Source organism: Octopus sinensis, linkage group LG23 (genome assembly GCF_006345805.1).
Source record: "Octopus sinensis linkage group LG23, ASM634580v1, whole genome shotgun sequence".
NCBI classification, from domain to species: domain Eukaryota; kingdom Metazoa; phylum Mollusca; class Cephalopoda; order Octopoda; family Octopodidae; genus Octopus; species Octopus sinensis.
Window position 1 is genome coordinate 16,474,594 of NC_043019.1, and position 16,411 is coordinate 16,491,004.

At 39.5% G+C, this 16,411-nt stretch overlaps 1 protein-coding gene across 1 annotated transcript in view; it reads right to left on the minus strand.

Moving 5' to 3' along the window:
• LOC115223705 (terminal uridylyltransferase 4-like) overlaps nucleotides 1–16,411 on the minus strand; it is a 60,352-nt gene that overhangs the window by 10,977 nt on the left and 32,964 nt on the right. Inside the window, exons 14-23 of the mRNA XM_036512631.1 lie at nucleotides 14,622–14,769; nucleotides 12,633–12,719; nucleotides 12,232–12,332; nucleotides 10,744–10,905; nucleotides 7,714–7,803; nucleotides 5,910–6,023; nucleotides 5,494–5,568; nucleotides 4,491–4,665; nucleotides 1,505–1,552; nucleotides 976–1,067 (exon numbers count right to left, since the gene is read on the minus strand). Coding sequence (XP_036368524.1) covers nucleotides 976–1,067; nucleotides 1,505–1,552; nucleotides 4,491–4,665; nucleotides 5,494–5,568; nucleotides 5,910–6,023; nucleotides 7,714–7,803; nucleotides 10,744–10,905; nucleotides 12,232–12,332; nucleotides 12,633–12,719; nucleotides 14,622–14,769 — 1,092 coding nt within the window. The remainder of the gene's footprint in view (nucleotides 1–975; nucleotides 1,068–1,504; nucleotides 1,553–4,490; nucleotides 4,666–5,493; nucleotides 5,569–5,909; nucleotides 6,024–7,713; nucleotides 7,804–10,743; nucleotides 10,906–12,231; nucleotides 12,333–12,632; nucleotides 12,720–14,621; nucleotides 14,770–16,411) is intronic.

Consider the following 16,411-nt stretch of genomic DNA (forward strand, 5'->3'; position numbering starts at 1 on the left):
AGGGCGGTTGCTATGGCATTGAGGTAGATCCAGCCACCCTTGTTAACGGGGACAAAACTTGGATTCAAAATGATGGATGATGATGATTGGAAAAAAATGCTGAAAAAAGCAAGTGGAAAAACATGGTCAAAAAAGAAAAAAAATTCTGTAATATTTTTGCTGACTCATGTCCTGAGTTCAAATTCTGCTGTGGTTTACTTTGTCTTTCATTCTTTCAGGGTCGATAAATAAAGTTGTTGATCTCTGAAAGTGGATGGAACATGTGGAAGTGGGAGACCCAGGAAGATATGGGACAAAGTACAGAAGAATGACCTCAGGCCCTGGAACCTTTCAGGCAAGATGACAAAGAACTGAGATGCCTGATGCCTTGCCATACGCAAGAAGACCCATACTCCACAGCCGGAGTGTTAAGACCGATCCTTATGGCGGGGCCACATAGAAGCACACATGAGGTATCATGTAAAAGCACCCAGTACACTGTGTAAAGGGCATCCAGCTGTGGAAACCATGACAAATCAGACTGGAACCTGGTCCAGCTCCCCAGCTCTGGTCACACCGTCCAACCCATACAGGCATAGACAATGGACATTGATGATGATGATGATAAGAACTCAGGACCTTGTGCCAAAATTAAAAGAACTACATTTTTTTTATTCATTTATTATTATTTTATTTTTTTGTATCTTTGACTTTATAAAAGTAACCTTACTCAACTCTGAAGTCAAACTGTGGTCCCCAATTATTTTAACAGTTGATCGACTCCTCTCCAAACTCAGTGGATCCACTTGCATGTAATTAGCAACCAGTGAAATCAAGAAGCAACATAATGACTTAAGTAGCAACGAGTTTAGAACCTGAGACTTGGATAACATTTAAAAGCCACAACATTTGTGATAATGACATTTGAAAACAAACTAGAAAACAGAAAACCGAAAAAATAAGGGAAAATACAAAATGAAAGTAGATGGTACCTACCCCAAGTGTTTCATAATTCGGGGGAATTTGAGAGATAGGGGTGCCGTATACATTACGTCCATTGATGAAAGTTTTCAGAATGTAGTTGTTCACTAGAATGAAATGGAGGGTTAAATGTTAAGAGAGAGAGATTGTTTTAGAGCAAAGACCCACAGAGAAACATGTCTGTGGGTCACGTTTCTCAGAGCTACACACATTCTGAGAAACACACACACACAAGGATAAAACATACATAAAGTGAAATCCATCACAAATACACACACACAGAACAATATACACACACTCATTAAAGATAAAACACGCACTGACAAATCCACAACAAAACACACATATGTTCTCATAGAGAGCAAGTTAATAAACACACACACAGAGTAAATATGCAAAGAGAGACACACATTGCTGGCAGCATGAGTAGTTAGGACAGAGCCAAAGAGAGAGAGAGAGAGAGAGAGAGAGAGAGATGGGGAGGAATGAGAGAAAGGAAAAATGTGATACAGAAGGGAAAGAGACAAGAGAAAGTGAGACTTACTTTTTCTGGACAAACCAGCACCGAGGTTGTGGTTGATATCAAATGGATCTGAAAGACAAAACAAACAGAATTTTCAAGAGAGCAATGGAGGAGGAGGAGGTGAACCATTGGTAGAGATGGAACTAACTTGTACCACCCAGCAAAGCAGTTTTCATTACTTCATGAGCATCTCATGAGCTCACCAAACAAGGAATGGTCATTTTAAGCTAATGGAAGAACCTCTACAGGTTTATAGTAAAAAACACTTGTGTTTTCACTGAGTGGAACTGAACCCAAAACCACATGGTTGCAAAGGCAAGCTTTTTAACCACACAACTAGACCTGCTTTTGTTTTACAACCCCAGTTTCTTGTATGCTTATTACATATGCAGAAAGTAGGCATTCTGTGATTCAGGTATCCTGACTCGAGGCACAACACCATGCCACTATGACTTTCTGTAAATTTTCATTCAACAGAGCAATCGACTCAACCCAACAAGTTCTAAATATAAAAATGTGATATCTTTATTTCTTTCACTTTCAATTTCACATTATAACAAGTAACATAAAACACATACAACACTAAAGTATAAACTGGACATACACACACACATCATCATTATCGTTTAATGTCTGCTTTCCATGCTAGCATGGGTTGGACAGGTCGACTGGGGTCTGGGAAGCCAGGAGGCTTCACCAGACTCCAATCTGTTCTGGTAATGTTTCTACAGTTGGATGCCCTTCCTAACACCAACCACTCCGAGAGTATAGTGGGTTCTTTTTACGCACCACCAGCACAGGGGCCAGAGGGGACTGGCATTGGCCACAATCTGACATTGCTTTTTATGTGCCACCGGCACAGGTGCTAGTCAAGGCGGTGCTGGCATCGGCCACGTTTGGATGGTGCTTTTTACGTGCCACCGGCATGGGGACCACAACTACAATTTCCATTTGATTCAATTTTGATGTTGATGTACTTGACTCAATAGGTCTCTTCAAGCACGGCATGTGGCCCTACAATCCAACACACTAGTGTGAATGGATCAAATTTGTAAAACGACATTTCAAGCACTAATTAGACACAGAAGATAAGTACACATATCTATTTCAAAATCCAAACGACAAACACAGGCGCTTGTCATTCCAACTTAAATTTATTGCAACTGGTAACATGGCTGCCTGACAAGGGAGTCATACAGGCAAGATTTGAATCTTGTTAGCAGGCCTGCTTCTCTTCTCTGTCCCAAAGTGATGTTTATAATGTCAAATATCATTTACATGAAAAACCTGAACAGTTAATTCATCACCATTTGTGTATCATACTAAATGTATGTATGTCGTTAGAAGGCATGATGTTGTATAATTGTCTGATATAAAGTATCTTCATAGACTTGTGTTAAAACACGATATATATCAGAGGAAGACAAAAACCATTGCTGTAGTCACTCAAGAAAGTCATTTTGCCTTTCTTGAGGTTTGCCAGTGTTGTGCGTCCTCTTCACCCCTGCTTAACCCTTTCATTACTAACCTGGCCGTACCCGGCCCAAACATTTTTTGGTTCATAATACCAACCTGGCCGTACCCAGCCGAGAGAACCTATTGTTATTTAAATATAAATTTGAACCCAAATCTCGTTGGTACATTCGTTAAAACAAGTGATTTCACTTTGTAAATAGTTGGGTTATAGTATCCAACATTGCTTGACGTGATATCTCAACTCAGTGAATTTTGGGAGATTTTTTTCCACATTGTTTTCGGCATCGATTTTTCTTCAACTTTGAAAATGGATAGGAGTTTCATGTTATCAAGCATTGATTCAGAATTTTAAGCTTTTTCAACGGAAAATAGGGAGATATCGAGAAAAAGAATGAATGAGGTACAAAAACACGTGGTGTACAAAATAATGAATAGGATATTTTTTTACCCGAAATGAAAGCAGCGATTCTGAAGAAACAAAGCAGCGATGGCAACAGCAAAGACGGTTTTACATCGGAATGAAGTAAAAAACTTTAAAAATGTTTTTATTAGCAATTTTTCTGGGGAGATAGTTTATCTATAGTCTTTCTTAGGAAGCGAAACCATTAGACTTTTATTTTTTTCAGTATGCTTGTTTGAAGCGATCACTTCGAAAATAAATTTACGCAGATTGTAAACAAACACAAAAGTTTGGAAAATTTGTGAAGCAAATACTGGGTACTGTTGTGGATTTAGTTTTTATACAGGGAAACTAATGTTAGTCAGCATGGCCTAGGGAACGATGTGGTCTGGAATTTATCACTTCCATACCACAACCAGGGCCGTATATTATTTTTTGACCAATTTCTTTAGTTCGGTCAAACTTGCGGTGGATTCCAGTATTTCACTTTATTCCACCTTTATGGTACACCTGTTGTGCATCAAATTCAACTGATGATCTAGTGATGTGCACAATTCTTCTTTATCAAAATTTTGTTGCATACCCATTTGAATATTAGCTGATGATTCATTTTCTATGGTGATGTTTAAACAAAATTTTAATATTTTTACCTTTTGCTCAATTTACCTGGATTTACCTGTAATTAAAGTTACTTTGAGACAAAAGTTATGCAATAGAATTGATTAAGAACCCTTTCTTTAATTATGTTCCAAATATCACATTAATATGTTGATAAGTAAAAAAGTTACAGTTATTTAATGAAACAAGCCTAAATTCATGATTATTTTAGAATTCAATTGAAACTCATGAGGGGTGTATTTTGGTCAGAAATATAGTAACGAAAGGGTTAAAGGAAATCCAAGTCTCAATACACACACACACACATACATACATACATACATACACACATATATATATAGGAAACAAGGAATAAAACGCTCACTGCTACTGTGGAAGAAACGTGCTGAGGTGTACACAACTTAAAACTGATGGTGTGTGTGACCTTGTCTTCCTCTCACGCAGACATCACATACCAACATGCAGTCTTCCAGTGAAACACAAGCAAGAGAGAGAATGGTGTTTGCCTCTTACCTTCAATGGCTAGACATTTTCCATTCCAGAGTTTCTCAAGTTTGGTCAGCTGCGAATGCTGTCGAATTGTGACCACCATTTGGACATCAAACTTCTCAGTATAAAACACAAACAGACCAATCCACAGCTCGGCTACTGACTGCTTGTTCTGGCCACAATACTTCCAGGTATTTTTCTACACACAAAAAGAGAGAAAGAAAGAGAGGTACTCAACAGGATGATGATGATGATGATGATAGTCATAGTGCCAATGCTTATTATAGTAATTGTTGTTGTTGTTTAACCACAGGTCAAGTAGATTTATGGTCCAATCATGACCATCCTATGTTTTCTTATGTGCAAGAGAACTTGGGACCACAAAGATGATGTAGCATGATTTAAGGGAGATTTGACTGCTTTTTCTAAAGAAGGTCAAATGATTACATAGAGCTTCTCTCTCTCTCCTTGGCCCAAATAATAATATTCTTCAGTGGTAGTGGTAGTAACCATGGTTTCAAATTTTGGGAGAAGGCCAGAAATTTTGGGGGATGAGGTTAGTTTACATTGATCCCTAGTACTCAACTGGTACTTATTATCAACCCTGAAAGGATGAAAAGCAAAGTCGACCCCAGCAGCATTTGAACTCAAAACATAAAGTCAGAAGCAATGCCGCTAAGCAGTTTTTCTGGTAATGATTCAGTCGGCTTGCCATTTTGGTGGTACCAGTAATAATGCTAACAGTAACGAAAACCAGGCAGAGTTTTAAAGAAACAAAACAAAACAAAAATAAAAACAAAATGAAGCAAAAATAATGGATTTCTATGGTAAGTATAAAGCCACAAAGTTAGGAATAGGGGTCACTCGATTGAACCGGTACAAAGACTTGGTTCCTCAGAAAACTGCAAGGCAAAAGTTTAGGGAGAAACCAAAGAGGGAGCCCAGAAACGACCGGCTTGCTCATCTTTGAAAGGTTAAACATAAAATATTTAATATACATTAAAGAAAAATATCTGATAAAACTTACCAGGTTTGCCAAGTCTTCAAAGAACCAGGCATTCCAGCTATCAACCAAGTGGACAGGTTTCTCACCCTCATATAACTGCGGACAGACAGAGATGGACAGGCATTAAAAAAACAAATAAATCCTGAAGTCTTATTAACTGAAGGAAAGACAGAAGAAAAGTGAAGGTAGAGAGAGAGAGAGAGAGAGACAGACAGAGAGACAGAGTTTGTGTGGCTGAGGACACACAGACACACCTATTTATACATTCAAGCTCATTTTTAGTTTGTAAACCAAATCCACTGACCAAGCTATGATTAGCATGGATCCATCAAAGAAGACACCTGACCAAGATGCTGACACAGCAGGAATGACACTGAAACAATAAAGCAAACAAAAGAGACAAACTGGCTGAAATATGGAGCAGAACCGGTTCTTACCTCTTGCAGAACAGGAATCACTGGAGGATCACACTGCTGTAGATAGTGCAGTAACATGAGGATGTATGCGTAGGAGGAAAGACTACCTTTTGAGGCATCCCCGATTTCACAAACCTACACAAAAACAATAATTTAGCATCAATGATTTAACATCTAATCATTCATGTTTGCATGGGTCAGGCAAATTCCACTGAGGCAGATTTTCTACGGCTGGAGGCCCTTCCTGCTGCCAACCCCCACCTCTTTCCAAGCACTGACATAAACAGCTCAATGGCTGGACAGGTTTTCATGGAAGATTACAAATGAACACCATCACTTGTACTTTCAAGAGAATCCCCTTTGCTCTTGTAGCAGGGATTGATTATACTGATACACCAATCACTGGGTATGACATACCCCTGTATTACTTGGTCAACCCTGTGGGTGGTTACCTTCAGCTTTATTTCACCAGATATTTTCCTCCTCTCAGTGACTATACCAAATGGACCAGCAATTTAACCTTACTTCATACCCTTAACAGCCATTTTTAGCATTTTGACACACTTTTCATCAACATTTCGGTTCAGTCCTGACATTTTGCTGTGCAATCTGGAACATCCAGCACCTTTGATCCTAAAAAGTACCCAACACTGATAAACCTCAGTGGCATAGCTGGAGTGTGTGCCACTCAGGCAAGCCCTTCACTTTGCTATCTGCATCTTTGCATCAGATCCCCAAACCTACACAGCAAAGTCAAAAGCCCTCATAAAAGTGTTACCTGGGACAGACTGCATCCCTTTTTCTCTCTAGCTACACAACTGGCAAACCCCCTCCTTTCACCTTCTCTTCTTACTATGTACTCTTCTAGCAACATGACATTGGTCTTTGCTGCCTTCCTTCTTCCATTCTTCCTAGGCCTGTCCTTTATATATAAATCTGTTTAAACCATCAATCCAATCCCTATCAGTTAACCTCCAACATAAACAATTCTAGTGACTGCCATTAATTAGAAGCCCTGAACTCGTTCATCTTGCTTGCGACAGTGACGCTACCAACCTCTCCATAGCACTTATTAGCAACAGGTAGGATAGAACCATTGAGGAAAAAACTACTAAAAATCTCCATTTATAAGAGAGATGTTTTTCACCAAAGTCAAGATTAAAATTAAGGGTGTATCATATTACTTTGTAAACTTTTCTCCTACCTTTTTTTTTTTATTAAAATAAAAACAAAAAGCACAATAATGTCCTGGGTGAGGCTAACAAGTAGAGTCCGGTGGAGAAGGCACCACCTCCATGGGGTCCCATTAGAACATGCCATCTTTAAACTTTCTCACTGGATTCCTACACATGTCCAACTGAGTCAATGGATGTCATCCAACCATCTTGCTCTTGGTCTACCCCCAAGTCTTCTGCCAGTTGGCTCTTGGTCTACCCCCCAAGTCTCCTGCCAGTTGGCCCTTGATCTACCCCCCAAGTCTCCTGCTAGTTGGCTCTTGGTCCACCCCCAAGTCTCCTGCCAGTTGGCTCTTTATCTACCCCCCAAGTCTCCTGCCAGTTGGCTCTTGGTCCACCTCCAAGTCTCCTGCCAGTTGGCTCTTTATCTACCCCCAAGTCTCCTGCCAGTTGGCTCAGCTTGAAGGATCATTCTAGTAATTCTTCTTTGCAACATTCTAACCACATGTCTGTCATATAAATTACTCTCTAGAAATTACATAAAGCACTAATTTGAGATGTGGGGCTGATTTTTCTTTCTACTTCAAATTAGGACTCATAAATATCTGATGTTCTTTCCAGAACTGGAGGAAGTACCACCAGCAACTTACCTTAGCAAAAACCTTCAAAGCATACCCAAGAATGGCCACCCGCTGGTCAATTTCTGTATACAGTTTCAATAGCTTCGTGTTATGTTGAGCCTAGGAGAGGTGAAAAGTAAAAACAATCAATAAAGAAATGCACAAAATCAAAAAAAAAAACAAACCAAACCTATCTATTTTGTTGTTTAAAGCCAGTCAGTCATGAATAATTTAACGTAGGATCAATAAGAATATATTTTAGCAGACCTGAAAGCTCAGTGGAGTGATTGAGAGACATTATTGATTTAGTTCTCGGCCGCTACACTCTCAGTTCAAATATTACAAAGGTTTGTCTTTAATTTTTCATCTGATTGATGATATTATTGAGGACAGGACAGGATGAGGCTTGATTTAATTGAACATAAGTCACTATGCTCACAAAAAAAATCGAATCCATATATATCATCATATTTTAGCATCCAATCTGCCATGCTTACATGGATTGAGGAAATTTTCAACAGCCAGATGCCAACAGTCATCAACCCTCACCTGTTTCCAGGTAAGGTAATATTTCCCTGTGCAGAGTGGAAATGAACAAAATTCCTTAGTATCACACCCTGATTATTAGTGTTTCATTCAAATCAGATGCTGATTACCATCATAAATAATTAAACAAAAATTAATCAGAAGACCAAAGAAAATAATCTGAAAATTTGCAAATTAAATCATGACAATACAATTCCCAAAGCAGTTAAAAATGATAAGAAAAAAACCCCTTCAATACTACTCCCCATGCTGCCCTCATTGCATGTATTTTCAAAATAATGAGCAGTTTAGTGAAGTAACAGCTCATTACGAAGCTGATGTTTGAAACCTCACTGGAGTCTTCAATGGAAAGCTTTAATTCAGATCATTTTAAAATAGGAAGTTTCTCTCACAAATGTTGGAATCAAAAAGACTCAAGACACTTGTGCATATCACACTTGTCAAAACACTGAAGAAAGGACATAGAATCCTCAAGTGACCATCCATCCATCTTTGCTGCCCCCTGTCTTCTTCCATTGGGTCCTATCACAATCATCCACCATTACACTTTTCTGTGCAACCGACAGGGACTTCTGGTTTGGCTTGAACAATCTGCCTTGTGGTGCTCTACTCGGACAGTCTGACCACATGCCCACAGGACCAGAGCCATTAACCGTATTTTCAAAATAAAGCTGGAATGTTTTCCATCTCAGGATTGATTTGGGACTAAACAACAACAACAGCATCACAGATTTGCACAATGACAGCTGACATGGGACCAAACAACAGAAAACATTGCTTTCAGTTAGTATACAACAACTACATTGTGTCAACTGCCATTGGAGGTTGATTGCCAGTGAGACAAAGGAATGACAATTTCAAATCTCACCTCTGGCTATTTCGCTTCAGAAATAATGTTTGTCTTATGCTTTTGAGAGAAAAACATGAAAAATCATTGAAAAAAACAATGAAAACTGCATTATTCATGGGATGACCCAACATATATGTGTGTGTGCTGGCATATAGGTGGTGAGCTGGCAGAAACGTTAGCACGCCGGGCGAAATGCGTAGCCGTATTTCGTCCGCCGTTATGTTCTGAGTTCAAATTCCGCCGAGGTCGACCTTGCCTTTCATCCTTTCGGGGTCGATAAATAAAGTACCAGTTACGCACTGGGGTCGATGTAATCGACTTGATCCCTTTGTCTTTCCTTGTTTGTCCCCTCTATGTTTAGCCCTTTGTGGGCAGTAAAGAAATATATATGGGTGTGTGTGTAGGTACAGGCATGGTTGTGTAGTCAAGAAGATTGTCTTGCAAACATGTGGTCTAGGGTTCAGCCCTACTGTGCAGTACCTTGGGGCCAAGACAAATCAAAACCTTGTGAGTGAATTTCATAAAAGCTCATTGAATATGTGTGTGCCTCCCTCCACTTGAAACTGGTGTTGGTCTGTTTAGGTCCCCTAACTTAGCAGTTTGGCAAAAGTGATTGATAGAATAAGTACGGGCGTCAAGTAAGCTCTTCAAGATGGTACCCCAGCATGGCCACAGTGCAATGACTGAAACAAGGGTATAATAAGTTAATTTTTCTTAAATCTCTCAATTTGAGACTGTGTGCCATTTGATAAAAAAAAGAATTCATCTGAAACAACACAAAATCATTCTGCAGCATATTTTTTTTACATTAACAGGTTATTTCATAGTTTTTTCCTGTGATCAATATCAATACAGCAATCGGCCACCATTTATTATTCTGGACATTAACAACTTGGACATCCCTGCTTTTATTAAAAGTTCTTATTGATCAGTTAATCAATAAATCAATAAGTTGTTGTTGTCGTCAAACATGTGCCAACAAAGGCGCCCCTAAATACTGACTTCATCTGCTAGAAATAGCAACCAAATACCCTGAAAATCACAGTATACTGTGCAAGAAATAGCAGCAAAATTTCCCTCAAATCACAATATACTGTGTTATAAGAAGGGAGGCACATTGGAATAGAGTGAACCAAGACATACTAAGTATGACTAAAATATAGAATGACCACAGCCAGAGTGACTCCAATCAATGTTGTTGTTTGGCCACATGATAGACTTTGGGGCCAGGTGGGGTAAGAAGCTTGCTTCCCAACCACACGATTGCAGGTTCATTCCCACTGGGTGGTAACTTGGGCAAGTGTCTTCTACTATAGCCTTGGGCCAGCCAAAGCCTTCTGAGTGGATTTGGTAGACGGAAACTGAAAGAAGCCCGTCGTTTGTATATGTGCGTGTGTGTGTGTGTATGTTTTTTCCACCACCATCACTTGACAACTGCTGATGGTGTGTTCACATCCCCGTAACTTAGTGGTTCAGCAAAAGAGACTGATAGAGAAAGTACTAGGCTAACAAAGAATAAGTCCTAGGGTCGATCCATTTGACTAAAGGCAGTGCTCTAGCATGGCCACAGTCAAATGACTGAAACAAGTAAAAGAATAAAAGCAAAGATGAAATCCACCCAGCCTCCCCAATATTATATTTAATTTGTTTTAATTTAAACTTACAAGAGTGTTGTACAGACTGATATCTCCTTCTAAATTGCTGTTTTTCAGTTTGAACTTGACAATCGGTACCTTGGCAGTAGTGATTGCAACAACACCATACAGTTGCTTGTTCTCGCGTAGTTTTTGAGCTAAACTCTCAATAATACAAACGCAGTCGAGACCCTTGTAAAATTAAACAAAAAAAAAGTTTTAAAAGAATTAAAATATAAAATAAATATTAAATTGAAAATTATAAAATGAAAAAAAAAAGCTTGAAAATATTTAAATAATAAAAATGAACAACTTTCTGTGTCACTTGTGAGAAAATATTTATTGGAAGAAAAGAAAATTAATTTTAATTTCAATCATATCAATGCTTGGCATGGCTTTGTGGTTAAGAAGTTTGTTTGTAACCATGGGGTTTTGGGTTCAGTTCCATTGGGCAAGCGTCTTCTACTATAACCCTGGGTAGATCAAAGCCTTAGGAGTAGATTTGGTAGGCAGTAACTGTGTGGAAGTCCATCGTATATGAGCGTGTGTGTGTATCTCCATCACCCCACTGCTTGACAACTGGTGTTGGTTTGTTTACATCCCTGTAACTTGGCAATTCAGCAAAAGAGACTGATAGGCTAAGCAGACTTAAAAAAATCTAAGTGCCAAGAGGGAGTTGTTCAACAGAAAAAGAAGCCTTTTCAAGGTGGTGCCCCAGAATGGCCACAGTTCAATGATTAAAACAAGTGAAAGATAAAAGAAGCTTCCATGTCATTTGTTGCGAAAAATATTTATTGGAAGAAAAACAGAATCCATAAACATGCCCACCACCTTAGAAAAACTGTAACCCTGAATACACTATGCCTAGGAAAAAGTTGAGATGGTCACATCTTGAATCAATAGATCTGCAAGAATACAGCTGACCTTGGGTCAAACAACAAATAAATCTAATCCACTGGGTATGGCTTTGTGGTAAGAAGTTTGCTTCCTAACCACATGGTTTTGGGGTCAGCCCCAGTGCATGGCACCTCGAGTAAGTGTCTTCTGCTGTGGACTTGTGAGAGGATCTGGTAGAGAGAAATTGAATGAAGCCCACAGCATATATATATATATATATACACACGTGTGTGTGTTTATGTCTGTTCCTCCATCACTTGTGAACCGGTGTCAGTTTGTTTATCTCCCCGTAACTTAGCAAAATAAGCACCAGAATTTTTAAAACATAAGTACTGGGGTTGATTTGTTCAACTAAAACCTGTCAAAGTAGGGCTCCAGTATGGGCACAGTGCAATAACTGAAATGAATAAAAGATAAACCTTGTTGTCAATGTGTCACACCCATCATTGTCCATAGTTGCTGCCAGTAATGTTGTTGTTTAATGGATTAGTTAGAAGAAGCAAAATTGGAGAGAGGGATTAGTGAAGTGCCTGGTAAATGAAAGACAATAGGAGAGAAGGATCAGGCTGAGATGGGGACAGGCAGTCAGAGTTGCAGTGATGAGGGAGATGTGATACTTACATCAGCGTTTTGGTGGTTACAGAATGTAATGCAGATGTCGAGGTCACTATTCTGAAAGCCAAATCCATTGCAGGAGGAACCAAATAAATGCAGACGAGCTTCTGTAATGGGGGCAGAAAACAATTGAATATTTTAGTTGGTAGAGAAGAGAAGAGAGAAGGCAGAGAGAGAGAGGGTGGGGGGAGGGGAAGGGGAAGTGAGGTGGGAGAGAGGAATGCGATTAGGGGAGAAATAGGGAGTAAGAGAATGAAGGGACAAAGTAGAGAGACAGAGACAGACAGACAGACAGGAGAGAAAGTTTAAGAGAATAAAGGTGAGAGAGAGAGGGGGGGAGGAAAGAAATGAAGAAAGATTTTTGAAAGAGAGAAGGAAACATAAAACAATAAAAAGTGAAATAATACCTGGGTACCATTCTCGGATGAGACATTCCAAACCTTTAACTATCTTCTCCCTGTCTTCGGTGCTCAAGTCTGTGGGACCAAGATCTTCTGTCAACAGAATATACAACCAAGAGATCAGTAAGTCCACCAACAACATTGTCAGCGATGTATTGCATGCAGCGGGGCAGGGGACAACACAGTAAATATTGACTTCATTTGCTAATTCGTTTTCACATCCACTTTCCCATGCTAGCATGGGTTAGACAAATATACTTTTGAAGTATTGTTCTACAGCCAAATGCCTTTACTTGTTTTTCAAATGAGGGGTTTCTTATTTCCTATCTGAAAAAGGTGCAAAGCCAGCAGATGATATGCTGACATCAGAAGTGATCCTGTCACCACCTGAAGCACAGTGACGTTTGGAGAAACACACACACACACACAGAAGCTATGTGGTGAAGAAGTTTACTTTCCAACCATGTGACTCCATGTTCAATCTCACTTGGAGCACTATTATTGAGCCAGACCAACCCAAGTATTGCAAGCGGATTTGATAGATGGGAATTGAAAGAATCCTCATCAGGTGTCTGTGTGTGTGTGTGTTTGTTTGTTTCTTTGTTTTGACATCATGTGACAGTTGTTAACAAGCATCATCATCATCATCATGCAGACAGTGTTTTTTCCCATTTCCAATCTTCAATGTAAACCTGTCCTGTTTTGGGCAAATATTTACCTTACTTGGAAACTTACAGGAGAATAAAAACCTAAATATCATACACAAGTTATTATTGATATTATTAACAATAACATTATAATTTTCTTTTTTTTATTACTATTAATCCTGTTTTTAAAGATTAGAAGGGTTTCAATGTTATACCCCTCCACCACATTACAATCAGTTTCCATCTCTGATCATCAACAAATATGTTTTATTTCTGGACATGCACAGGACAGATTTTAAACTATCAACCATCATTTTTTTCATCATCATCATTGTTTAACGTCCGTTTTCCATGCTAGCATGGGTAATAATAATAATAATATTAATAATAGACCACTAATGTATGCACATGAGAGCAACAGCAAGGAGTAAAACAAATAAAGGACAAAGTGTTTATCCCTAGACCTGATGTTAACAGTCTGAAATATAGACTTATTACAGGGAACTGTGATGATAGATGGGTCAGTGGTCAGTGGGTTGAGCTCACGATCAAAAAGGTTGTGAGTTCAATTCCTGGGCTGGGCAGCACATTGTGTCCTTGTGCAAAATATTTCATTTCAAGCTGCTTCAGTCTAACTCAGCTGTAAATGGGTACCACCCTAGTGTTGTTGCAAATTCCTCTCCCTCTTTTGCTGTCACATCCTCCAAGGTGGGAGGGCCAAGGGTGTGGGAAGGGGTTATATCTCGTTACAACTACATCATGGACACCTAAAACAATTAGTGAAAGCATCGTAATACGAGCTGCCAGATTACATTTGCTTGCAAATGACAATTAAGCAAGCTGCCGAGCCTGGGTGCATGGCTTGCGCAGCACCCTCACAGGACCACACCAAAAAGAGAACCTCTTACATGGCCACTTGACCAACTAACGATACCAGGCAAAATCTTTCTCTCAAATCACATCCTACTGTCTTAAATAGAGAAAGGACACATTAATCCTTTGGCATTTAAACTGACCATATCAATGTGGCTAGATCTGGTCTCTCTCACCTACCCTACAATGACATTCTAAAAAGAAGCAATCACATTACCTAAATCTCTAAGCTATGAGATAACAGATAATTGATTGAAAAACAACGAGAATAAATAAAGACCACGTTTGTTTGACAGAATAATTTGAATGCTGAAGGGTCAAACAATGTAGTCCTACATAACCCTAAAGAGAATGAATGGTCAAGCTGGAATGCTTTTGATCACAGGTCCACTCAGTCAGAGTTGATCAGGAAGAGGAGGCGGAGGAGGAGCAACAACAACAACAAACAATGGACATAAAAAGAACAAAGACTTACTTGGTATTTGCATGAGCATCTCGTTCAAAAGCTTCAAACTCTCTTCGGTCATGGCTGGTAAGGGCAATAAAGGAGGGAGTTTCTCCTCAGGACAGTCGTTCTTCAAATGCCCTTCTTTCTCACAGATGCTGCACACTTTTGCTGGTCCCTAATGAGACATGATACAGACAAAAACAACACTAGAGGCTCACGTTAAGTGCAACACAATCTACCACAACCCCCAAAATGTAAATAGCAGCCAAATCACAACCTATCATTTAGAAAATGTAAGTGACCCTACATTGGAGAATGCTGTGCACGATATAGAAAAGATGGGGTTGCCACACCTTTGAATCATAGTGCTGCATGACCAGAACAGGACTAAACAAGGTGAATGGATTGATGTTTGCTGCAGCCACAACCCCATCCCATCACAAAACAAGACAGCCTCTATGTGGATGCTGAACATCCCAGAAATAGCAGCCAAACCTCCATCAAATTTCACTCTTAAAAAAGAAAAGGGAAAGCATTTTGGATATAGTATATCAAAAAATCAGTTGGGATGGTCACGACTGGAATACTTTTGATCAAAAGCCTGTTTAATCAAAGATGATCTGGGATTAAATGATAACCAGTTACCCAATCATTTCTTACAATGACAAGAAACTACAAATGTTTTAAGAGAAGTCAAATGTGATGCCCCAGGGTGCACCTACTCCCCACCCCACAACACACCTGGCCCCTTGGTGGTCACATTGCAGCCAATATGAAATGGGAAGGATTCCAGACTGGAATTGACTGCTCTGGTAATCTGTCAACCTTGTACCATTATGCAAGTGAGTAAGGCGGCGAGCTGGCAGAACCGTTAGCACGCCGGGCAAAATGCGTAGCCGTATTTCATCTGCCGTTACGTTCTGAGTTCAAATTCCGCCGAGGTCGACTTTGCCTTTCATCCTTTGAGGGTCGATAAATTAAGTACCAGTTACACACTGGGGCCGATATAATCAACTTAATCCGTTTGTCAGTCCTTGTTTGTCCTCTCTGTGTTTAGCCCCTTGTGGTTAGTAAAGAAATAGGTATTTTGTCTGTTTTTACGTTTTGAGTTCAAATTCCGCCGAGGTCGACTTTGCCTTTCATCCTTTCGGGGTCGATAAATTAAGTACCAATTGCATACTGGGGTCGATCTAATTGACTGCACCTCTTCTCGCCCAAATTTCAGGCCTTGTGCCTAGACTAGAAACAATTACGCAAATAAGTTGTGTACATTTTAATAAGCAGTTTTCTGCATCTTTACTTTGGCCCCTTAGGAGGGAGAGATGTGAGAGGGCCCCAGTGAATTGTAACAACAGTGCAAAGAGGTTAGTTCAATTCTAGTCTAAAGCTGCCAAAAAGAAAAAGGCCATTGTGGGCCTAATTTTGCAGCAAGACAAATTTACATAGAGATGACTCGATAGTTTTATTTCTTTATAATCCCTGTTCTATTTGTGTTTTAGCCCCCAAACTGCTTGATCGTATCGTAACAGCACCACTCTCACTTGCAGCAGCAACAAGAAGAGCTGTACATTGTTGCTTGACCCACTAGAAATAACAATCATATTGCCCTCAACTTACACCGCACTCTCTTAAAGCAAATAAACAACACATTATTGGACAAAAGAGCCCTGGATGTGATGTATGGTGAAAAGATGGGATGGTTATGGCTGGAATGTCTTTAATCATTGACCTGCTTAGTCAGGGCCAACCCCTGGGAATAAACAAAACAACAGCAAACATCAGTACTAGAAACAGAAACCAAACCAAAAGCCACACTC